The sequence below is a fragment of the Clytia hemisphaerica genome, unplaced genomic scaffold (assembly GCF_902728285.1).
Source record: "Clytia hemisphaerica strain Z4C2 unplaced genomic scaffold, Clytia hemisphaerica genome assembly, whole genome shotgun sequence".
In the NCBI taxonomy this organism is placed as follows: domain Eukaryota; kingdom Metazoa; phylum Cnidaria; class Hydrozoa; order Leptothecata; family Clytiidae; genus Clytia; species Clytia hemisphaerica.
Window position 1 is genome coordinate 1,033,865 of NW_027104471.1, and position 24,893 is coordinate 1,058,757.

Here is a 24,893-nt window from a genome sequence, read left to right on the forward strand (position 1 = left end):
TACCATTACAATTATACGGGATTTTCTTTTTAAACAATTGACCATAAAATCTTCAATATGTTTGTTTTTGAGACAATTTCCTAAGGACAGGATTTAAATTTGGCAAATATGATTCGAGAACAAATTGAGGCTTAGATTTCAGAAAATCACCTGGAAAATACGGTTTTGAGCTCCTTTTGAGCCCTTAATAAAGTAAATTAAAAAAACATCAGAAGCATAGAACATTCAAGTATAGAACAAACGAAAAAATTTAAGACAGTCAAGCATCCGAATAAATTCACTAGTTCTTGTCTTAGGTATAAGAAAGCGTTTTCTGATTTTCCCGCAGTTTCTCTTTCGTACACGAATTTTTAATTCCGCGAAAGGAGGGGGGGGGCTTGTAATGCCTGGAGAAAAAAATTACGTGCCAAAGACTGACATTATACATACAAAACTGTTTAAAGTTAAGGCAAAACGTGGAAAAAATAAGTTAAGGGCAAAAAAATTGACGAACAGAATCGATTAAACCATCAAAAAAAGGCTTGAAATTCTAAGCAAAAAAAGTACTACAACAAGTCTGCTACTCAAAGATGTATAACAAAAAAATACGGCTGTTTGAAGTTGTGAACACTGTAAGTTACAGTATTAGATTTTATGAGTAAGTTCAAATTTGAGGTCAATCGTTTTCGAATCTCGAACTTATACCCACGAAACTAGTAACAGAAAACCAAATGACTAAATACTACATAATAATGGATTGTTAATGCTTTTCTAAACTTGAAGAAGGCCTAATAGGTGTCACGGATACTGTCTACATATTAATTTATTAAAAACTTCTGTTTGAGAGTATTTCAAAAAACGTCATAAAAATATAAAAAATCCTTATAGGAGTCAGGTACTGTCTACATTCTAATTTTCAATTTTCCGCTCGACAGAATCTCGGATATCACTTACAAAGCTTCATGAAGCTATTACTGTGATGTTTTCCGAAACTTGGCTTGTTAAATCTTAATTAGAATAAAGCCGGTGAAGATATGAAATGGGGAGATTTTTTTGCACATTATTGTATTTTAAAATTTACACCCTATCTTTCGTACAATTTCGTACAAGATCGTCTCATTACTAAAAGTAGTGTATTTTGCTAAACATAATAAAAAAGATGAGGCACGATGCTCGAAACTTTAAAGCCTCAGTCCGAAAAGACGTCACAAAAGTTTACTAGCTCATTTTACACTGACCCTTTTAAAGGCGATTTTTTAGACCTCATGTGACAAATATGATGACGTAAATTGACTAGTATTAAAAAGGTCAAAGATTTGCCACGAAGACATTGCCAATGATGTTAGCATCTTTAGGCGTTCTACGCTTGCTATACTCTCGAGTGCCATCAATATACATAATATCTGATATTCCAATGGTGGATTGGAGGCCGCCCACACGCTAAAGCTCTAAAAAGAGTTGGGCCAATTTCCCATCGGTGAGGAATGATAGTCGGCCATTAATGTGGTTTCAACTATTCTTGCACGTAAGACTGAAAATATTTCGGTCGGACCCGGCAGTCCCCGAAACGAGGGATGGGGTCCAGGGCTACCACTGTAAAATGAAATTGAAATTCCGTAATCTAAATCTTCGAGGTGTTGAAAACTGTTCCGACTGTCAGAGCTTTAGTGTGTGTTGGATGAGAATTTCTGAATATTGACGGTGCCTCGCATGCACATCACCAGCATTGTCTGGTATGTATTCCTGATACATAAAGTAAGAACTCCTACTCGTAAGAAGTAGAACCATAGTAGTCCCCCCCCTAAATTTAGGGGGTTTTCAAATTCTCAGACAACCCTGTAATGGGGGAGGGGGGTTCAAACTTTTCAACCAAATAAATTTATTATCTAAGATTTTATTCCAGGGTTCACAACCTCGGTTATTGAGGGGGGGGTTTGAGAAATTTATATAAAGGGGGGTTTCGCCTTTAGAGGGGGTTGATTATATAGGGGGCTTTGAACCACCCAGGAAACTATGAGAACCTTTTCCCCCGATGGGAGGGGGGGGCTCAAATCATATACGGAAGACAAAAAGACAACATGGGCAACATTCGGATAATATACTCCATCTAGCGAACAACGAGAAATGTTTAAAAAAAAACCGACAAGGAATCCCCATGTTACAGAACAGTCTTTTTTTCATCCTAAAAGAATTTTAGTCTGTTCACTCAAACCACTTCAAATTGGTGATTGTCTTTTTCATTGACCATGAGTAAGAAAAAGATCGGTGTATTGTATACATCCGACTCTCTGTTACTCGATCTTATTTGATTTTCTTAGAACTACGGAAATATCCGATTGGGTTTTTAGGGGTGGAGGATATAAATTTTTTTGGAAATTTACCCCCTGGACACTATATCCTCTACCCACTCTCCCATGTACGAACATTTTCTGAAAGAGCCCATTTATGGAAAATGTATACGATTGGCCAGCTAATAAAGTGAGCCTTATTTTAATTTTACAGCAATTATTTAATTTTTTAAGGAAAATATGACACGCAGAAACACAGACATGGATCAAGTGGTTTTGGTAAGAAATACTTCTTTTTATTTTGAATAATTTAGGTTGATATAATTTTATTGTAGTCTAACAAGCTCTTTTGACGTTGTACCTTTTAAAAAGGTTCACCATATTATTAAGAGCCATTGTCTGTAAGAGTCAGGCAGTGTCAGGAAGTGATATCCTCAGATTTTGTTCAAATTCATATCAGGGGAAATTATTATGGTTCTGAGCAAATCCTGAATTTTTTTTTTGATTTTGACCAAAATTTCGGAATTTACGGCAATTTCAAATTTCCACTATTTTGACCCTTTTTTTGGACCAAAGCTAAGTAGCAACTTTGTAAAGGTCTAGAAATTCAATGGGGCACTCAAAGATTTATTTTTTGACTGAAACTGGTAGTATCCACAGGTTACTTGGGGTTTTGGTGAAAAACAGTGTTTTTTTAAATCTAGTCTGCTAGAAATAATGGGTCAAAACCACCTTTTGGAACCGCTAATTTCAAAAATAATGATTTTGGGGACCTCTTCTAGGGCTCACAACTTCTATTAGGGGTTTCAGAATTTTGCAAAACCTTTTTTACATTGAAACATCTATAAAATACTACAAATTTGGTGAAAAAAAGTAAATCTGAGGGAAGGTGGTTTTGAGCTATAACCATTAGAAATATTCACCGGCTAGAAGGTATACTAGGTTCCAGGCCACTTTTTGCAACCGGACAACATATGTGAAGTTAACCAAAATTTTGAATTTTGAGCAGTCCTAAGGCTATAATTCTGGAATCAGAAAATAAATTTATGTGACCTACGCCCAAAATTTTTCTGTCATCACTCAAAACCACCCTAAAATGGTTTTCGAAAATTAGCATTTTCCGGTGATAGGGTAGATTGTCAAATGGCAAAGTCAAAAAATTCAAAGTGTAGTATTTTTTTGTGAACATTTAATCTATTGTAAGACATTTTGCGCAATTTTAAGCTCCTAGATAAAAAATCCAGCATTCCCCCGGGGGGTTTTGATTCTCACTGTAGCAAAAAACGAGTAAAAATGACATTTTTTGCCCATTTTAAGGCCATGAAAGCCCAGGAAAAGGTCAAAATGGTTTCTAAATGGTGTCTTGTACTAATATTCAACATAAAAAGGCAAATAACCCCAGTGAGATCACTCAATGTTTCAATTTTAGGCTAAAAAGCCTGATTTTCTCCGATTCTGGGTAGCCAAATGCATGAACGCAGCATTTTTGAGGACCCACAAGTTTTTAACTTTTCAAGGTACACACTTGAAATTCTCAGCAATGAAACACTTCAGGGATAGCTCCAGGAAAAATCAATTTTAAGTTTTCAAAAATTTCCTATAAATCCATAATGGCGCCCCAGAAATCGAGTTTTCATGCTAAATGCCAATATTTCAAGCTAAAACTCGGTTTTCTTGAACCAAAATCTCAAAAATAATTTCAAATGGTGCCCTGAAATCTTTGGATCTTTGAAGTATTCTGAGAATACTCTGGGAAAACCGAAATTGTTTGGGTCAGAAATTTGCCCAAGTCTGCCATTATGGAATTGCATTTCTACTAAAACGCTATATTTAGAGTTAAAGTCCAATTTTCTCAGGCTAAAATCTCAAAAATGGTTTCAAATGGGGTCCTGAAATCTTTTGGTGTTGAAAGTATTCCGGAAATACTCTGGGAAAACTTAAATGGTTTGGGTCAAATATATGCCAAAGTCTGCCATTATGGATTTTATTTCTTTAGGAAGAACACTCAAGCTTACTCAAATCATTGTGTTTTAGAATGAAAAACAATTCCATAATGGTAGATTTTGGCCCAGTTCTGATCAAAACCATTTAAATTTTCCCAGAGTTTTTCCAGAATACTTTCAACACCATTAGACTTCAGGACCACATTTGAAACCATTTTTGAGATTTTAGCCTGAGAAAATTAGAATTTAACTAAATATATCGTTTTAGTAGAAATGCAATTCCATAATGGCAGACTTGGGCAAATTTCTTACTCGTTTTACTCGTTTTTTGCTACAGTGAGAATCAAAACCCCCCGGGAGAATGCTGGATTTTTTATCTAGGAGCTTAAAAACTGCGCAAAATGTCTTACAATAGATTAAATTTTCACAAAAAAATACTACACTTTGAATTTTTTGACTTTGCCATTTGACAATCTACCCTATCACCGGAAAATGCTAATTTTCGAAAGCCATTGTAGGGTGATTTTGAGTGATGACAGAAAATTTTTTGGGGTAGGTCACATAAATTTTTTTTCTGATTCTAGAAATATAGCCTTGAGACTGCTCAGAATTCATTTTGGTTAACTTCACATATGTTGTCCGGTTGCAAAAAGTGGCCTGGAAACTAGTATACCTCGGTGAATATTTCTAATGGTCATAGCTCAAAACCACCTTCCCTCAGATTTACTATTTTTCACCAAATTTGTAGTATTTTATAGATGTTTCAATGTAAAAAAGGTTTTGCAAAATTCTGAAACCCCTAATAGAAGTTGTGAGCCCTAGAAGAGGTCCCCAAAATCATTATTTTTGAAATTAGTGGTTCCAAAAGGTGGTTTTGACCCATTATTTCTAGCAGACTAGATTTAAAAAAACACTGTTTTTCACCAAAACCCCAAGTAACCTGTGGATACTACCAGTTTCAGTCAAAAAATAAATCTTTGAGTGCCCCATTGAATTTCTAGACCTTTACAAAGTTGCTACTTAGCTTTGGTCCAAAAAAAGGGTCAAAATAGTGGAAATTTGAAATTGCCGTAAATTCCGAAAAAATTTCAGGATTTGCTCAGAACCATAATATCTTCCCCTGGTATGAATTTGAAAAAAATCTGAGGATATCACTTCCCAAATTTTCAGAAACTGCCTGATTCTTATAGACAATATTTTTGGCTAATTTTAAACCTACCGCATGACGGTATGGGCTCTTCCAGAAAGTTTTTGTACATGGGGGATGAAGGATATATTGGATATTTTGTCCGGGGGATAGTAAAAACTCTGACTTCTTCTGGGGGCAAATTTGCTTTGTTTAGGGGTAATTTTGAATGGTAGGATCCGTTCTCCGGGGGTCATAATTCACAATGTCCGAGGGTAAATTTCCAAAAAACGTCACATCTCCTCCACCCCCATATTCAAATTTTTTCTGGAAAAGCCCAATTTGGTTTTGTCAAATATAATAATCATGTATATTTTATGTAATTTGTCACAGGACCCATCTGACCCAAAGACTTTGATCATTGCAAGGTAACTTGATTATTTTCGATATACGGAAAAATAAAAATGAGAATGCTCATAGGGTACGAAAATTTTGGAAATCATTGATGGTGTTGTAGTGATTAGTAGAGAAAATTTTAGAAACTAAATTCACTGATATAGATATTTAACTTTATTTTCAGAGTCATTAAAAATAAATCATACAACAAGCTTTACACGTTTTTTATAAGAACATCAAAATTTTTAAAGCCTTGGGATGTTCTTAACATGTTCTTATTTTCGCGATTTTTTGAATATTTTTGTCTATTTTCCTAAGAAATCGGGTGTTTTTCGCAAAGCCATAGAATGTTCTTAACTTGTTCTTAACATTTTACCCATCGAAACCTTATGTCCTTATATAGTTTGTTCTTATAAAAAAACGTGTAACTCCTCCGTTTTATCTGAGATGCAATTTTTTTTACTTTCAGGTACCTAATAAATAACACCCTCTCCACTCGATTAATTTATTGATTTTTCTCCCCCGGACTTGATTAGAATGGGTGAGAACGGGGGTTCTAAAGTCTTCCGTTTTGCCAATTTTTACCTTATTTGTATTTGAAAATTCCAACCCAATCCTACCGGGTGTCCCAAAAAAAAAGTTCCGCTCTTTGAAGTAAATTTTCTCCAGTTCTATGAACTTTTAAATAATGAATCTTTTTGCATTGGAAAGAGGAAGGATAATCTTAAATTTTGAGGGGTCATTTATTAAATTAAGTCAACTTGATCAAAAGTTATAGCCTAAATGCTCAAACATCACTTTTCAAAAAAGTCAAAAAAAGACGAAAAAAGAGGAGATCAAATCATCATAAAGAAAGCACTTCTTTTGCCAACTTTTGCGAGCAGAAACTTTCGCGAGGTCGAAAATTCACGAAATTTACGACATATACTTAATCGCGAATTCCAGGAAAAATATCTTTCGCGAGCATAAACTTTCGCGAATTGGGTAATCAAAATGAAAATTCTCATCTAAAAATGCCTTGAAAGTGACAAATACTTCTTGAATTGACTAAAACTGGTATTCTATAACACCAATGACGCTTTTAAGGTATAAAAATCTTACAATTACTAATTTTTATTTTGATGTCGAAGCTCTATAGATTTTCAACTTTTTAAAGAATTTTTTCGCGAGCATAAACATTCGCGAATCGCCTTGTTAAGAGTTTTCAAACGCGAAAATCGTGAAAGTTTCTGCTCGTGGAAGTTTGTACGCCTAAAGGAACCTTTCTAATCACCAAGCACATTCTGATACTCCGCGTTTGACACTCATTCACGCTTTTTTTTATAAGAATAGTGTACTTTGGATGAGGGTCAAGTATTCTTAAGAAACTGCCAAAATTGAGAATGAAATATTCTTAACATATTCTTACTTTTTTAGACTCGACTTTTTTACAAACATGAGAAATGATCAATTCGAGAGTATGCACTTTTGAGTGAACATTTGGGTTAAAATTACATTTCTTCCTCAAAGCTTCAATTTATCTCTAACGAAGGAAGCAGTTTTTTCTGTTAACCAAATACAAAATGACTGTATTCTTATCAAACTCTCTGAAATTCACCCTAGAGGGTATTCTTAGGGTATTCTTACGATTTGGCCAATTTTCACCCTGATATTCTTATAGAAGATATTCTTATAAAAAAGCGTGTATTCACGCCATGAGACATTGCTTTGATCTACTTTTATCCAGATTCGGGATGAATATTGAATGACCGCGGATATTGGCTAAAACAAAACAATCGAACCAAGTCATAAACATTAGCCAAATTCTGGAGCCGCTCGCTGCGCTGCCGTGCGCAGCTTGTAGGGACAAAAATTACTTTCGCTTTCGTTTTTAGGCGGCATTCGCAGATATTTGGTAAGAAAACACTGAGACTCCCCCTTCTTTTTACCAGCAAAAAATAGGAAAAAGAGATTGGATTTATGTTGGAACTTTCATTGAATTTCAAGAAAAAGCCTCTTCCAAACATGAAATGTTTATAATCACTCATAGTTGGGTGAATTTTCAATTATCCGCGGGCTCAGTCTTTGGCCTATAGCCTATGAACTTTTTGTACTGTATATGCCTTATTTGGACTATTACTTTCGTAGAAAATCTTTTCTGCTCAACTTTGGGCCTCAGTTGAGTATGATAGGTAGCTTTTGGGTGGGGAATAGTAAAAAGTAAAAATATATAAACAGGTTTGAGTGTTTGAGCGTCTTGTGATTGACTTCTGTTATGTTTTTCTTATCTTTACCACCCCAAAATTATCACAGAATAGACTAATAAACTATTTTCAAGCATAAAAAGTTGCTGATGAAATTTTTTGTACAATTTTATATTTAATGAACGAAAAACAAAAATTTTTTATTATAATCCTTTGTGACAAACTTTCTGTTGGGAGTTGGAAGCTTTTCCACCAAACAGAATTGAGCACTGATAACTACTAACCAAAAAATAATTTCGACAGTGTTGGCTCAGAACTTTTGCCTGAAAATGGATTGATACAAGTGGATTTGTACCGTAAGGGCTCTAACTTGGACAGTGACAAACAGGGACGCAATTCGGCAATCATTACCCAACCTCTATATTAAGTCATTTTAAATTAACATCGTCCCCAAATCATAGAAAACACTTGTTGTCAACAGAGATTTAACAGTGAAAAAACGTTCAGAAAGTCAATCCCTTGATATGACACTCGTCCCAAGTTAGAGCCGTTGACGTTGTTCGGATATCCAAAAACAATCCAATATATGATATACTCAGTTTAATGGATAATTTCCAATTTTTTGCGGTACTTTCAAAATTTCAGAATTTTGGAGCACTTTCTTTGGATTCGCTTATCCTTTTTGTCTGGATCCAATCAAAACCGCACGTAAAACATACCAAAATCGTCAGTTTAAACATTATAACTCGGTCTTTGACGGACTGGGAAGATCAACGAAAAATTTTGAGAGTTTAAAAGTAAAGTTTATCCTCAGCGCAGCAGTGATGAATCCGCTTGACCGTTAGTGTCTCTTCAGCCTTTTTGAGATGAATAAAATGAATCATGAACTTTTTGTTATCTAAAGGATGGGTGAAACCATGTTGAATGAGCCAATCTTGGATATCTCTCTCATATCAAACGTTCATGCGATCGAAAAATCTTTTCTCAACTGGAATTCCATGATAGGGATGTTGTGAAGCTATTATAGTATTGTTTGCACCATATAAAGTTACTTCGCAAAGTTAGTAGTCTCCATCAACAGCTTCGAACAGCGAATCGACCGAAATACTTGAGTGAAGTTTGTAAACAAAAGCAATTTTCACACATTCATATGTTCAAAAGTATTGTCTTTTATTCCAATGCTGATGAGTCTATTCCAATCTTGATGTTGGTTCCAAGTAGTATTCTTCTTCTTTCTCCCCAAGAATCACAAATCTCTCAAAAAGCATGTTTTGCAGTGCTTCCCCAAAAATGTAAACAAAATGGCTTCGCCTCGATTTTTGTCCCGACACGCAATCAACTGCAGCGAGCGAGCGGTCCAGAATTTGGCTAATAAAATAAACCTAATCGCTTTCACTTCTTTCAGCAAACGCACGCGGTCTGGTTGATTGGTGAACAACAGTCAGTTGCCACATTCGCCATCCCTTGAAAGCAGAGTGTGGTATGCGCAGAATCGATATTTTGTTAAGAGATTAATATTTACTTATTCTTTGGTTTCTCTTATTTAAAAAAAACCGGTTACTTCGAAGGATCATTCCATCAGCACTTGCCACAACTAACTCAGAATACCGTGTGAAACTCGCATTTTTGTACCGATTGCTTTTAAAAGCTTATTATTAAAGTCTTTTTAGCGTGGGTAAGTTCTCCCAGCAGTTTGAAATTGTAGAAATTCCTACATAAACCCCCTAGCAACAACGACTCTTAAAATAGTATAAAAAAGGAAACATATTTTTGAAACAAAACTAGAAGAAAAAAGGGGAGAAAAATTATATCGGTGACATAGAATAAAGAAAGTTCAATTCCGTTGTTCCTTGTGGAAACCAAGACGAATTCATTTTAAACACAACTACGGATGGACTGTGACGTTGAAAAGAATACATTGGCTTCTTCAACACGAACCGCTATAACTTGAAGTCTCCTTACCTCAACAGTTTTATGAACACTTCAGTTAAAACAACGTCTTATAAAACTTTATAGAGATTTCCATAACTCAAACAATTTTTGTGCTCATCCTGGCCTGGTCGAATAATGGAGACACCCCCGTATCCTGTCACAAGCGGTAAAAAGCATGAAGTATAAGCCCGAAGGGCTAGAATCGACCAACCTTCTCAGGCAAGAAAAATGAAAACCTTAAAATATGCGCCGTGTTTTTGACGGCGGATTGAATCTAGCGATTCCTTTGTTTTCGAGTGATATATCTTTTTCGAAATTTAGGTGTAAGTTTTAGTTTCAATCTGTCATTTTTGTGTAACAAAAAACCAGGCGGACCACGCTAGGCCGCGCAACTTTGGTAGGATTTGGTAGGCTTCAAATCCTATCAAGGAGATTCGATTCTAGCCCTTCGAGCTTATACTTCATTGTGAAAAATGTACCTTTTCCTATAATGATGCCACCTCTATCCAACACATGAATGACCAGAAGATAAACAACCAAGCAACGAAAAAACATTAAATCAGTCTTTACCACTGTTACTGCATGTTTGAAATAATTTAATCATTAGATAGGCAGTTCGACTAATTATTGATATTGTGTTGAATCTAAATGGATATTTAACAGTTGATAGTTAAGCCATGTCTTTAAACAAACTGATGCAAGGTTGGACATTCAACGCCGATGCACAAGGTCATAGATCTATCTCTGGCTGACATACCAAAACCTTTAAAATACTCAGCAATTAAAGAGGTAAATCGAGCTATTCAGGGAGATTCAATGACATAATTCGTAGTGTAGATCACTATCAAAAAGAGGAGCCCCCGGGATCTATTCTGATTACCATTGCAAGACTAACTTAATTTAAGCGTAGCGTAGGTTTTTGTATTAAGAATAATCAAAATCTAAATAATTCGGCACTAAATCAAACACAGCTCTTTCCGACTTTTTTGCTAAATTTGGACATGATAAATAAGTTCGCGAGTTTTTAGCTAAGCTAGAAAAGTAAAAATATAGAAATGATTAAAAAGACTTCACTTCACGTACCGAGTTTCTTTTCCTTCTCCATTTTCAGCTTTTGATACAAGATTTAGTAATGACAGAGCAAGCTATTCTCCTGTTGGTTGATGACCAAGGTCCCTTCGTATGGGGTGAAAGTACAAACTATTCTCTTCAAGCCATTCCTACTGGTACGTTTAATTTTCAAATATATATATTGAATTCGAATATCCACTAAAAGAGGGAATTGTACTCGCCTGCTGATCTTTCAACTATCATTTAGGAGTGTAGAATGGGCTTCCATAGTGCCATTTTCTGCAAAGTATTTTGTGCAAATTTTCAACAAAGTAGACTTCTTGACCCTCCTTGTCCCTCATGTTAAAATTGTTTTGATGGAGGACACTGCCATTTTTGGTAGCCTTCACATATCAATAAGGAGCTTTGGTGTAAATGTTTTTTTGTGATGAAATTATACTAATCTGGAAGTGTTAGGCCTTTATGAACTTTCTAGAACAGTAATCTTGCTCCAATCTTGAGAAACACGATAGAGAGCAAAGATAGCATTCCCTGCCATAATTTCACAGATTTCCTCTGCTTTCTGCCTGAAAACGCTGCCGTATAGCCGTAAACGAAAGTGAAACTGTGAAAACGTCTGCAGTCCTTTTCCGAGACGGAGGCTAATAAAGCTCGGTAATCTGTGGCTCACATTATTTCATTAACTTATTCTCTTCCAATTAAAGCTTCTTTATAAGATTTTTCTTATGAAAAGTACCCGTACTTAACATCACATCTACACTGTTTTTGTTACAGATGCATTGAATTTCACTCGAATATTCGTATCCCAAAGATCTCCGAAGGTATTTCTTTCTTGGTCATTTGTTAGGTAGACTTTTGGTTACAACAGCCTAATATTTTCCTTCGTTTTTCCTGATATTTTCATAGAAAACTCAACAGTTTGAATTCATTGGAAATCTCATTATTACCCGAACATATCTTACACCCCCATGTCACAGACCCGCTGGGACCCTGGTAGTCCCACTGGATAATTTGACAAAAATTTCGTCCCCGGTGGGGAAATACCCTAGAATTTCAGTCCCACTGGGGAATTGATTTTGATTTCATCAATGTTTAAAAATTGTACTCCAAAACCATCCCCACTGGATTTTTTAACAACAATAGAATTTCTATCCCCATTGGGAATTGAATAGGAATTTTTATCCTCACTATGGGAAACATTTCCGCCGGTGCTGTGAGACAGGGGTGTTATCTTTAACTCAGACAGCTCATATGGTCCCTTGAGCCGTTTCACCTATCACATCTATAACTCAAACTCTGTATAACTTTAAATTGGAGTTTTAGATTTTTCTAAAAAAGCGATGCATCGTGGAATTGTTTCGAGAGTATTACATTAGAAATATCTATAGGAATTCCTTGAGGGAATTCTATTGTAATACACTCGAAACAATCCCACAATGCATCGCTTTTTAAAAAAATCTAAAACTCCGATAAGGTATATTTACATACACCGACGATAAATCTTTTTGGGATATTTGTTCACTATACCGGGTGCACCAAAAAAAAGTATACAGCTTTGTCGAGATATTGTGACCTTCAGGATTTAATTTTTTTGTTCATTCTTTTTTTATTGTATAGAGGATGCTCTAACTTGAATTTTGAGCTATTATACATTAAATTTGAAAAAGTAGTTCAAAAATTATTTCAAAAAAACTGACTTTTTTTTTTTTAATGTCGAAATTTCAAAAAACCATCAAAAACAGCGAGCAAACTTTTCTCTTGACACTTACCTTGTTTACACATAAAAATACCAAAGGATGCAACTGTGTTCATCAAAACTCGTCACGGAATTTAAGCATATGGTAAATCAAGCTATTCCCATGTAAGATAATATTTTTGGAAAAGCTGAAATTTATTTTTGGAAATCTCCAAGGTTTTGATGTTATGCTATGTGAGAAAATTTTTGAAAAAATAGATCACCATTCCTCGACTAGAACTTGGGTCTGCATTGAGTTTGATGGTGTTGGAAATGTTCATTACGTGCAAATAAGATGGGCAAACTGTTGGCAAAATATAAGATAAGAGAAAAAAGAATAAAAGAAACAATGAAATTGTTTTTTTGTCATTTTGTCTTATTTATAGCGTGTGATTGCTGTTTTTAATGATTTTTTGAAATTTCGACATGGAAAAAAAGTAAGTTTTTTGGAAATAACTTTCGAACTGCTTTTTCAAATTTAATGTATAATAGCTCAAAATTCAAGTTAGAGCATCCCCTATACAATAAAAAAAGAATGAACAAAAAATTTAAATCTTGAAGCTCACAATATCTCGACAAACCTGTATACTTTTTTTTGGTGCACCCGGTAGTTTTCTCACTTTTAAGGGCAATGTTGGCAAAGAGATTGCAGTTTTCCTAAACGAAGACAGAAAGGTCAGTGATGAATTTTAGTTACCCTTAAGGGAACTAATTCTTGCGAGCATGAAAACCTTAAAATATTTTTCCCCTTAAGATGGTCTTTGTGATCGGAAAGAGGGGAAGGGATGCTGATTTCCTCGAGTAATGTTACGAACTTTAAAGTTTGTTGGAAAATTAATCTCCAACTAAAATGTCTTCTACAATCAGTGCCCGAATTTTGCAACCATAAGCTCCTTAGCCTTAAGTGTTATGTCGAAACTCTGAATTTAAATTCTACTTTCCAACCGCACCTAAGTAAAGCACTTAAAAAAAGCACTTTAAAGCACTTAAGCTGGGTGTCCACTGGAAAAAAATAAGTTCATCGCGAATTTGTATGTCGCAAAAAATAAATCCAGACAGATGTCTGGAATTAAAAACTTATTGTTGGACCTACCTGGAGGTCCTATAAATTAACTGCTGTTCATTCGTTCGCTCGTTGTCCGTCCGTCCGTCCGTCCGTCCGTCCGTCCGTCCGTCCGTCCGTTCGTTCGTTCGTTCGTTCGTTCGTTCGTTCGTTCGTTCGTTCGTTCGTTCGTCTGTTACCAGCTTTTCTCGAGATTGGCTCATTAGTTTTTTCAGATTTTTGGCACAAAGATGCAAAATGGCAATGCCCAAAATGTGACGGAGCCCAATTTTCGAGAGAAAAAAATGTTTTGCTGGAAAAACCGGTTTTTTGACATTGTCTCGAATTTTCATCCTTACTTTTTCCGATTTTTTGCACAAAGATGCCTATTAGATAGCAATGCCTAAAATATGACCGATATTCCAGGGAAACTTTTTTCCGGCCGAGAATGACGGAAATGTGCCGGAAATCGCCGTTTTTGCAGATTTTCATTGGATTTTTTCGTTTGATTGTTTTCATTTTTCTCCTTATTGCTATCTCACTTTCATCATCAGGTAGGTCCATTCAGTATCTAGCTTGTTTTATTTGCGATAGGGCGAAAAAAAATAAGCGATGAAAAATGAAAACGCTTTCATTCTACATCGTTTATTATTTTTTACATCGTCGCAAAAAAGAACAATAGATTTTTAATTCCAGACTTATTTTTTTTTCAGTGGACACCCAACTTTAACAATTATTTGCAATTTTGATTTTTTGAGGGAAAGTGTATTTTAAATACCGTATCTTTTATCTTTAGAGTGGAATTTTTCACCTGTACGACATCAAAATTGGAAACGCTACTGCTCAAAAACAAATCCCTTTTTGTGGGCATAAAAATGTACGGCATTCGTTTGCTTTGTGCATTCGGTTTATCTTGAATGAAGCTCCCTTTTTCTCCTCATTTGTACGACTTGCAATCCCCATCCTCCTTTGCGTAAATGGCTCTTGCACGTTAAAAACTTACAATATTAAAAGAAAGGTGATAACTTTCACGGTTTTCAAATCATTTCGAAATGAACTGTGGGATTGGAACTCGTACAAATTTCTAGTTGAAATAATCATGACGTGTGAAATCTGGAGCGCTATTTGCAGAATTTATAATATCAACTCCCTAGAAGTATTGATTTTTGTAACTGCACCTCCCTTGGCCAGCCTCTACTTGTGATTAATAGCCCGGACTTTAAAGAAAATTCGAGCCTGTGAGGATTGTGCCACAGACCCGTTGGGTCCTCCAATCGAATGGCATAACGCTGTTTACGAGAGTTTCTTGTTGACGGCGACTTTCAATATTATCGAATAATGGAGTGTATTGAATAGTAGAACATCGGATTAGAGAGTGTCCATTGTATTTGTTTCTGTTCTTTTATAGGATTGTTACATCCAACATCTTGAAGTCTCCAAAAGTTTAAGCCTCGTGCGCTTTCTTGTCAATGACCAATATTATAACAGTATTCTTCAGCAAGTATTACAATCCTCTATTATGTTTGCATTAATGAAATGATAGATTGTTGATTGTCTAAGAACAAAGATTTAGACGTATTTTAATATACGAACAAAGTATATTCGAACATAAGGCTTCGATGGCCAAAATATTAAGAACATATTAAGAACATTCGATTTCTTAAGAAAATGGACAAAAATACTCAAAAAATGGCGAAAATAAGAACATGTTAAGAACATTTTTAGGCTTAAAACTAAAAAATTTAAGGACATCCGAAGGCTTCAAAAATTTGGGATGTTCTTATAAAGAAAAACGTGTACTCTTGTGAAAGTGATAACTATAGCCCGATTCTTCAGAAAGTTATTTTTGTATACAAACGAATCGTCCTTACTCGAACACGCATGGGGAACACAAATTTCTAGTTATGGGGATGGTTTATAAGGCATTGTTAGCCGAAGGAAACTCTTTCGAGTTAAGGAGACGTTCGAATTATAGAGGTTCGAGTTAAGGAGACGTTCGAATTATAGAGGTTCGAGTTAAAGGGACTCGACTGTATTAGTTAAAGTGGGTTAGTTAATACCGTATCATGCGTGGTTTTGCCGGAATTACAAGAAACTTTACTGAAGAATTTAGTTTAAAATACAAAAATCGCGAAAGCCTAAAGAACGAAAAGATTTTACACGTTTTTTTATAAGAATACCCAAAAATTTTAAAGCTTTCAGATGTTTTTAACTTTTTCAGATTTTAGTATAAAAATGTTCTTAAAATGTTCTTATTTTCGCTATTTTGTGGGTATTTTTGTGTGTTTTTCTAAGAAATCGGGTTTTTTAGATTCCCAAAAGCCTTAAATGCTCTTAACTTGTTCTTAACATTTTGGCCATCGAAGCCTTATGTTCATAGTTTGTTCTTATAAAAAATATGTACTTACACAATTATAAGTTAAGATATTAATTTCCATTTATTAATGTTTTCTTTTGTTAGCACCTTTGTGATTATTATTATGCAGAAGATTCGTTTGGTGTTTGTCGTCACATCAATTATACTGGTAAGTTTGAACCACAGATTTCTGTAAAGCCAGAAGGGCTAGATTTCGTGCTTTAAGCTCTTCCAAGCAAAAAATATTGCTGCTATTGTTTTTGAAAACCTGCGAAGCTTGCTTATTGGTCAAGCGCTGAAATTCTATTGTAATGTCGCGTGACCTAGGTAGGATTTCTTACCTCTAACCTCGGCACACTTTCAGCCAAAGCACGACATCTAGTACTTGGGGCTTTATAAAACTATGTCTAAATGTCTAGTTAGCTGGTTGCATTTTCATATTCTGCACTTTATTACTTTTCCTTAAGCATTAGCAAGAGAATAAATGATCAGCCTTTGAAATTTTTTTGATTTTTAATACAGTGTTAACCAAAAAAGGCGGACAAAATGTTTATATAAAATAGAATCCTCAAAACTCATTACCTAAACTGGACTAATTAGAATATTAGATTACAATTCTCGTTGTTCTTTCTTTTTGTTTAATAATGCTGTGTCAGCAAATGGAAGGAGATACGTTAAATGATGTCCATTAATAAATGGTCGCTCTTATTTAATTTTAGAAACCATTGATGATTTTGTTTTCATACCCTCAACATCAAGTCAAATGGTTTTATTCAGTGATAACCAAATTATTTCCTATGCTGGTAAGAATTTTATCTATTTCACCCACTGACCTTTATATACCCTGGACCAAGTTTCTCAATCCCGACCAAACAAAATCTTTGATCGGAGTTTTTGGAAAAGTGGTACCCTAATGGTGGCACTACTCAATAACCGTAAATGCATCTAGAGCGCTAGGTCTGCTTTCCCTCGAATACTAGCGAGTTTATGTTTGTGTGTTTCTAACTTGACTAGATCCAGACCAGCTGAGGACAACGGTAAATCAGCACTTTTACCGTCCTCGGTTTTGCGGGTCAGAATTGCGGGTTATTCCAAAACGCTTCTGACACTCTACCGTCCTCAAAAGTGCAAACACATGACTCTTTTCACTTTTGATGATGTAGTGCTGGTAGACGTTAATTTTTAAACTGTAATAGTTTCTTTGTGGGTGCCTTTTTAAAAAACTTCGATCAAAGATAGCGGATATAGATTTTGTCCAGATATAAAGGTCAATGATTTCACCAAATACACTTCCTCCACAAATTTAGTGTTGATTGGAAGTCAAAACGTCACTTTATTTAAACAATCAAATCTGGAAATATACGCAAAACGCTGATAGCCAAATAAGTCCATATAGATCTTAAACAAATCTCCTCTTGAATAGATATGTTTGGGAACTCATGTAAACAATTCCCATGGTCTTTTTGAGCGCAAAACATTTTGATATACACATTTTTATATAAGAGCAAAGTATATAAGAACATAAGGTTTCGATGGCCAAAATGTTAAGAACAAGTTAAGAACATTTTAAGGCTTTGTGGACTCAAAAACACCTTTTTTCTTAGGAAAATGGTCAAAAATACCCATAAATGGTCAAAATAAGAACATGTTAAGAACATTTTTAGGCTTAAAACTCGAAAATTTTAAGAACATCCGAAGGCTTCAAAACTTTTGGATGTTCTTATTAAAAAAAAAACGCGTATATATTTTTAAATCTTGGCTACGTTATCTTTTTTGTCTGTAAAGAAGAAGTTGACCAATGCTAAGGAACGAGGGTGATTAATGCTTAGTGCCTACGTTTTTTATTAGATTAGTGCCTACATTTCAAAATTGAAACGCTGCATATGATTAAAACATACAGTAATTGGAAATTAGTTGAACAATCATTTCACTAATCTGTACTTTGAGATCAATTATAATTGCTCTTCATCATAAAAAGTCTATACTAAGTAAAAACAAAATCACGATCACTTAAGATTATTTTTTTTCTGGCATGCATTCGTCAATAAATACATATACAATGATAGCATATTTGCTTGCAAATGACAATTTGTTTTGTTTTCAAACAGTGATTTTTGAGTGTATTGGTGATCATTTTTGCTTAAAATCTAGGAAGTAGTGGTTTTTGTTGATCACTTTGCTTTCGAAACTATCCTGGTGATTGAAATGAAGGATGGTGTTTATTGATATTTTTAACTTGCTTAACTATAGAAATGACTGTAAAGTGAGCAGAATAGCAACGATATACGTTGAATTAAACAAAACGACAGTTTGTGATGTCAAAACGAAACTATACAAAGAGACAAAGATACCAACTGAAAATCAAATTATTTTTCGATGCACAGAAAAATCTGGAAAACAAAAAAACTCGTCAGCAGACAAATTTTGGTTAAGCAAGAACAATTCTTTACAAAACGCGTATGAACCTTACACGAATGATGGTGATTTTATATTGGACTCAAAGAATTACCAGAGCTGGGATTTCACCGATTATTTATTTTGTTTGTTTATTGAACACAGTCTTTACCATAATACAAATATCAGACTCCGGCTGTCCAAGATTACTTTCAAGCTTACAGAAGACATAGCTCTAGCAACATTTACGCCAAACACTCAAATCCATCCTTGGCTTTTCTCAATTTCAAGCATATTGAAAAGTGACTTACTAAAAGGATTTCCAATTGAAAGAGTTCTATTTTATAAATATACTTTTTGCAACATGATTCAATCTTACAATGAAGTTACTTGGCTTGATAAGTTGGTAGAAACTTCAATAGTAGGAGGTGATTTTATAGCCTATATCGGTTTATTAAGACAGCCGGAATCTGAGAGCTCAAAATCCTCAACGTGTCATCCAGATATAGGATTATGCCGGAGATTACCAAATGTCAGTATATTCAATACTCACAACGAAATCATTACCCAATGGTACCCTAACAATACTGAATGTACAGGATTAATTGAATTTATCGAAGAAGAATTAAATATTCCAGTTGATTGCCAAGTGCTATATTACAATGGAGTTTACTGGAATGGGAACAAATCGTTACTGGATATAATGTTTTTGAATGGACAAGAGTCTACTTTAGAATTTCAAATTGCCTGCACAAGATGTCCAAAAGATTCCGAAAATGATTTTAAAATGTCTTTTGAAAAATACAACTTGCAAGCTTTCGCTCCGTCCGTATTTGGATAAGGAATATGGCAAAGTTGTCTTGGACAATTTCTTGGATCATATAAGTGGTGATTGTTGGACGTGGGTTATCTTTTTACGATCAATGATTACTAAAATGTACGGTATCAAAAATTATTCCATACAAATTTTTGACAGTTATGGTCAAGAAGTCAGTGCTAATTTATATTTGATGCCTTTTTTCGTCAATGATGGTAAATTCAATGAAGATATATGTCTTTATATAAAAATCGCATCGAGTGATAAGCAAAAGTTTTATTTCAAATTGTTCGGCTTGCAGACTGTAGTGCTCCGATCTTTGACTAAAACACAAGAGTTGGACGTTTCTAAGTATCACTCGGTGAAATCAATAAGAAATTTTATGGAAAGAGAATTCAAGATTCCTTCACATTTACAGATATACATGCTTAAACAGAAAGAGGTTGAAAATACTGACGAATTTTATCATCTTTTCAGGCAATATGCTAGCCCTGAAGAAAGGAGAAATGGGAAATTATATATCAATTTAATCACTGATGTTCCAAAAGAGATTGAAATCGAATGCCAAACAAACCCTTACAATCCAAATAGATATCGGAATATAATACCAGCATCTTTCAAAGTCAAAGAAACTGATTCTATCATAGATGCTGAAAACAAACTTTCTGAATTATTATCGTTCAGAGTAAGCTTGCAACCACCACAAGGACTTTTTAGTGAACGTGAATGTTTTTTAGTACCAAAAGACCAATACCAAATTTACGAGCTAGTCAGGGCATGTAAAGAAACGCCCTCGTTGTTAGTCAATAGGGTGATAACCATCAATTTTCATTCCTGTAGAAAGTGCCTTCATTCTTTTTTATTTCAAAAATCCCTTGAATTAAGGGGTGGCATGTGTTTGAAAGCTATTGGTCAATATTTAGCTGGATGTAACATAGAATATATGGACAATCTTTGTTGTGATAAAACGGCATGGAAAATGTCAAAAGATATGCAAACACAAATTTCGAAGAAAACATTTTTAATAGATATTCCTTTTGGTATGGAGTCTATAGACGTTCAAGCAGAACATTCTACTAAACTATCCTTTAAGAAGCTTCTGTGGAAATAATCTGGTTATGCTTCATTTGGTCGTCACATAAGAACACCCCTGTGTCACAGACCCACTGAGACCCCAGCCCCACTGGAAAATTTGGCAAAAATTTCGTCCCCGATGAAAAAATATCCTGGAAATTCAGCCCCACTGGGAAAATGACTTTGATTTCATCGAAATTCAATGGTTAAAAGTTGTACTCCAAAACCATCCCCAACTGGATTTTTTTAACCGTGGAACAATAGAATTTCTGTCCCCATCGGGATTTCAATATGAATTTTTATCCCCACTGGGGAAAAAGGTTCCAGTGGGACTGTGAGACAAGGTGTATAAGACTTGCATTTGTGTAATATGGTAATCTTTTTATAGAAATTCAATGTATGGAAATTATATCTTTTTATGTAACACCCCTTCTATAATTCATACACATATGGAAAATATTTTCTCCCACGTCTTTTTGGATGATAAGAATCAAAAGAACATTATTGCGAACTTCAACTTATTTTGTTTCAGTAAATTTTTTGTAATTGCTAATGAAAATATTCATAAATCAAATAAAAATGCTGTTACATTTTCGAAAAAAAATTTCACAAGGACAATTTCAATTTCATGTATTTTCGAAGGAAAATCTTTGTAGTATTGAATGGAGATTGTTGTAATTGAATAAAACAGTGTATTTACAAAGGAAAATCATTGTAATGAATGAAAAGAATTCTATGTATTTTAGAAGGAAAACCTTAAAATACCGAATAAATAAAAAGCCTGTAATATGTATTCCGAGGAAAATCTTTTCAATGGAATGAAAGTAAATTTTACGCATTTTTGAAGGAAAATCTTTGAAATGAACAAAAACAATATCTTGTTCGTTCGTGGAACCATTTTCAATAAATCTTTGTAAAGGGTCTCAAATACACCTTTTCGACCGTAGTCGCGTGCCACTCTATTATTTAATTATCCCCCCTAAACTCGATCCAATCCTTTTTTGACATATTTTTTATTGGTGCGAAAAAAAAGTACTGGGACGGTTTTAGTGGGATAAAGCGGACAAAAAATGTCCGCGCGGCAATTGGCGGCTACGGTTGAAAAGGTGTATTGAATTTATCATTTTTTAGATAACTCCACACGTACATTGTATAGATTAGAATGTGGTTGCAGTTTCTCAACCAAAACAGGTGGGTGTTAGTTTCTTTGTTTTCATGTCCTTTTTTCAATAGTTTTATTATTTATTGGTCATTTTTTATGGTTGAAATAAATCGTTTGTGATAAGGACTGATTGCGCTATCGTTAAAGGTTAATTTGTTTTTAAATAAGAATGATCTTTTTTTTTTTTTTGTTGTTGTTGCTTACTCATCAATTTCAATTCACAAGCTTTTTCATATTGGATTGACACGGATGTGGAGCAAGATTAATCAGAAAGAGGAAAAGAATTTTTTTTTTTTTCATTTTTTGCTTATATCAGCGTGATATAACAATAGCAATACACTGTCCTGATATGAAATATGTGTCTGATATGAAACGGAAACACTTATGTAAAAATAGAACTCGCTACGTGTAAAAGGGTGTAAAGTATAGTTGAAAAAATTTAAAAAAGTACATTCTAGAAACGTTTCTTAAAAACAGATGTCCGTTCGTTTTGTTTTCAACCTCAAAACACTCGCATGATTGTACTACTTAACCCTCAACGAACCGTAGTGTAGTGGTAGAGATTTTGGCTACGGTGCGCAAGGTTGTGGGTTCAATCCTTGACCGGGTCATACCGAAGACTCGAAAATGGTCCTTGATACCTCTCTGCTTGATGCTCCCTAATTGATCAAAAGGATTAAAGATGAGTGGATCAATCCAGGGAGAAAGAATGGTGCCCTCTCCTACCTCGGGTAGATAGCTGTCCAAATAGGAGTCTTTGGGTCGTCTTCTACTGCAGTCGCAAACACTTACTTCACCCTTCATCAATATTTTATCCGTTTAACTTGACTTGATATACTGCTTCAATTTCAGTTTTTGGAGATATTCTTTTGATACGATTGACAAATGGTGAAGTATTGTTTTATCAATATGGTGCCCGTAATGTACATAAGGTAAGCATAGGGCGTCCAAGTAGCGCCCTTCAAGTATCTCTCCCCGCCCATTCGGACCATAACATGGCCTCACCCATCTTCTCTTTCTTCTCTTCTCATCTGTGGCAATTAAGGTCTCCTTGTTCTCCGTTTATTTTACAATTTAAAAAATTTTACCCGTAAATTGAAAACGATTTTTTTGTTATAAAGAAAACAAAGTGAATTCCCAATAGATCTAACCATTTCAACTCGAGTTTGATTTACAGAGGTTTAGGATACAGAGGTTCGAGTTATGGAGAATCCTTGTTTTTTTGTCACAACTACTAACACTGACTTGTTTTTCTTTGAAAGGTGCAAAGCAATCCGAATACGCTGTTTTCCTTTGATTACAACTTGAATCAAATCTATGGTATCAACTTCTTGAATGACAGGTATCAAACAATTTTTATATTATTTCTATTACCTTAAAGAATTTTTTTTTACGCCATCTTCCAAATTAATTCATCGCCAAATTTTATTCATCTCATGTAATTTTTCCAAATTGGTGCCATTTCAGGGCTTAAAATCACGCTTTTTTGCCTAACTAATAAAGTTTTTTTGTGCCAAAAATATCCTTTAACCGCCATTAATCTCGGTTAAATTAATTTTTTCTAACTATCCGCCAAACTTAATACCCGCCAAAATTACTCCCTTCTCGAGATAAGTAGGATCGTTTACAAGCCTCAATTTTAAATAATAATTACGTCAACATTTACACACTTTGCACTCCCTAAAGAACATTATGCCTTAATAGAACTAATTTTCCCGGGAACAAATTTTCGCATTTTTGGGTGTACCACGAAAATTCGTTCCGTGAAATGCAAAAAACTAAAAGTACTCAAAAACCCATAGGAATGTGAAAAAAATTGGGCAAAAGGTTTGTGTGTCAACCGCCAAAATTAGTTCCGCAAAATGTGCCAACTTATTACCCTCGCACCGCGAAAATAAGTTCCGTGAAAATTATTTCCTGTGAAAATTAGTTCTCTTAATGTTAGACCTTTTCATAAATGTCACGAACGTGACTTGACTCGTACTCAAACAATTACAATGGTGATTATGTCCCTTGAGACATTAAATGATTTTTTATGAATAAAAAAGCAGTTTTAATAAAATCCGCTGGGAGTTAATCACCATGGCAATAATTCCAAAACGAGGCAAGTGATGTTCGTAACGTAATTTATGAAAAGGTCTATTGGCGGAGCCCTGGTATTGGCAAAGTAAAGAAAGGATTTATTTATTTGTTTAGTTATTATGAGAAAGATTATACAGGGTTGAAGTTAGAACTTGATGCCAAGACAGACCACTTGAAACCTTCAGTAAGTAACATTGTGCTATGGATGATATTCTAGTTTAGACGATCGACATTCCTGTCTTTCCTGTCCATTCTGATCGTTAGAGTAGGCAAACAGCAGACAGTTAAGGTGCTAAAACCCTCATTATTTTGTCCAATTAAGCTGACTTTTGGTCGGAAGATAGAAATCTAAGTGAAGATGAGTAGTGAGTCGTTTAAGGTTAACTTTGAAATCTCGATTTCCTGTAGGAAACCACATTGAAACCTTTGCTTGACAAAAGATTGAAAGAAGTCATTGCATTGACTTTGAAAAGCCAATTTTCTGCCTACTTTAATTTAAACTCTTTTTTGAAATCATTAATAAAAAAGGCCCAATCACGTCATCAGGTAAACTGCAAGGGACGAGGCTCATAAAACTAAGTCTGTACGTCACAAAAAAAATTTCTCTCTTTCAAGTAATTTTTCTTCTTTCGATTTAATCGAGCCCATCATTTTTCTTTGAAAAGAAAAAAAGATAAATTTAAATTTTGATGGGTCATTTATTAAATTTGGTTCATTGGATCAAAAGTTACTTTCAGAAAGTGCTTTTAAACGTTGAAAATCGACCTAACAAGTTAAATAGAAGCATGACTTTATGATGTATCAGTATTGGTTCTTTTAAAATTTCTAGACCTCGAGAAAATTCACTTTTAAGAGAGAAACCTTTTTGTGGCGCACCCGGTACAATTCATGATATGCACCACTGTAATGTCTTCTGACATTATATGTGACTCCCCAAGCGATTTAAAGTACCTGAAAATAGGACCGGTCTTTAGACAGTCTTTTAAGGACCGGTAAATGACCGGTAAAAATTTACTAAAAGGCTGCTACGAGTCTAGTTAATTTAGTTGCCGCTGCGAAGCGTCCGGTCCTAGACCGGCCCCAGACCGGCCCCAATCGCCCAGTCGACATCCTTTTACAACAATTTTTTCATGCAATCGTTACTAAAAATCACTAACTAGCGGCCCGGACCGGTTTAACGAACGACCCGGACCGGTCTGAGGAACGACCCAGACCGGTCTGACGAGCGGTCAGGACCGGTCTAACGAGTGGTCAAGACCGGTCTAACGAGCGGCCACGAGCGTCTAGAAGCGGCCGGGACCGTTAGAGATCAC

At 34.9% G+C, this 24,893-nt stretch overlaps 1 protein-coding gene and 1 long non-coding RNA gene across 2 annotated transcripts in view; both read left to right on the plus strand.

Moving 5' to 3' along the window:
* Nucleotides 1-2,501: 2,501 nt before the first annotated feature.
* Nucleotides 2,502-5,764, plus strand: LOC136821199 (uncharacterized). The gene is made up of 2 exons (XR_010848705.1): nt 2,502-2,546; nt 5,730-5,764. It is a non-coding gene; the product is annotated as an uncharacterized lncRNA (long non-coding RNA).
* Nucleotides 5,765-10,960: 5,196 nt separating this feature from the next.
* LOC136821166 (uncharacterized) overlaps nt 10,961-24,893 on the plus strand; it is a 45,506-nt gene continuing 31,573 nt past the window's right edge. The window contains exons 1-11 of the mRNA XM_067077398.1: nt 10,961-11,073; nt 11,693-11,739; nt 13,281-13,328; nt 14,492-14,572; nt 15,104-15,196; nt 16,157-16,220; nt 16,771-16,854; nt 21,468-21,527; nt 22,351-22,430; nt 22,761-22,840; nt 23,695-23,764. Of these exons, the coding sequence (XP_066933499.1) occupies nt 10,980-11,073; nt 11,693-11,739; nt 13,281-13,328; nt 14,492-14,572; nt 15,104-15,196; nt 16,157-16,220; nt 16,771-16,854; nt 21,468-21,527; nt 22,351-22,430; nt 22,761-22,840; nt 23,695-23,764 (801 nt within the window). The 5' untranslated portion in view covers nt 10,961-10,979. The remainder of the gene's footprint in view (nt 11,074-11,692; nt 11,740-13,280; nt 13,329-14,491; nt 14,573-15,103; nt 15,197-16,156; nt 16,221-16,770; nt 16,855-21,467; nt 21,528-22,350; nt 22,431-22,760; nt 22,841-23,694; nt 23,765-24,893) is intronic.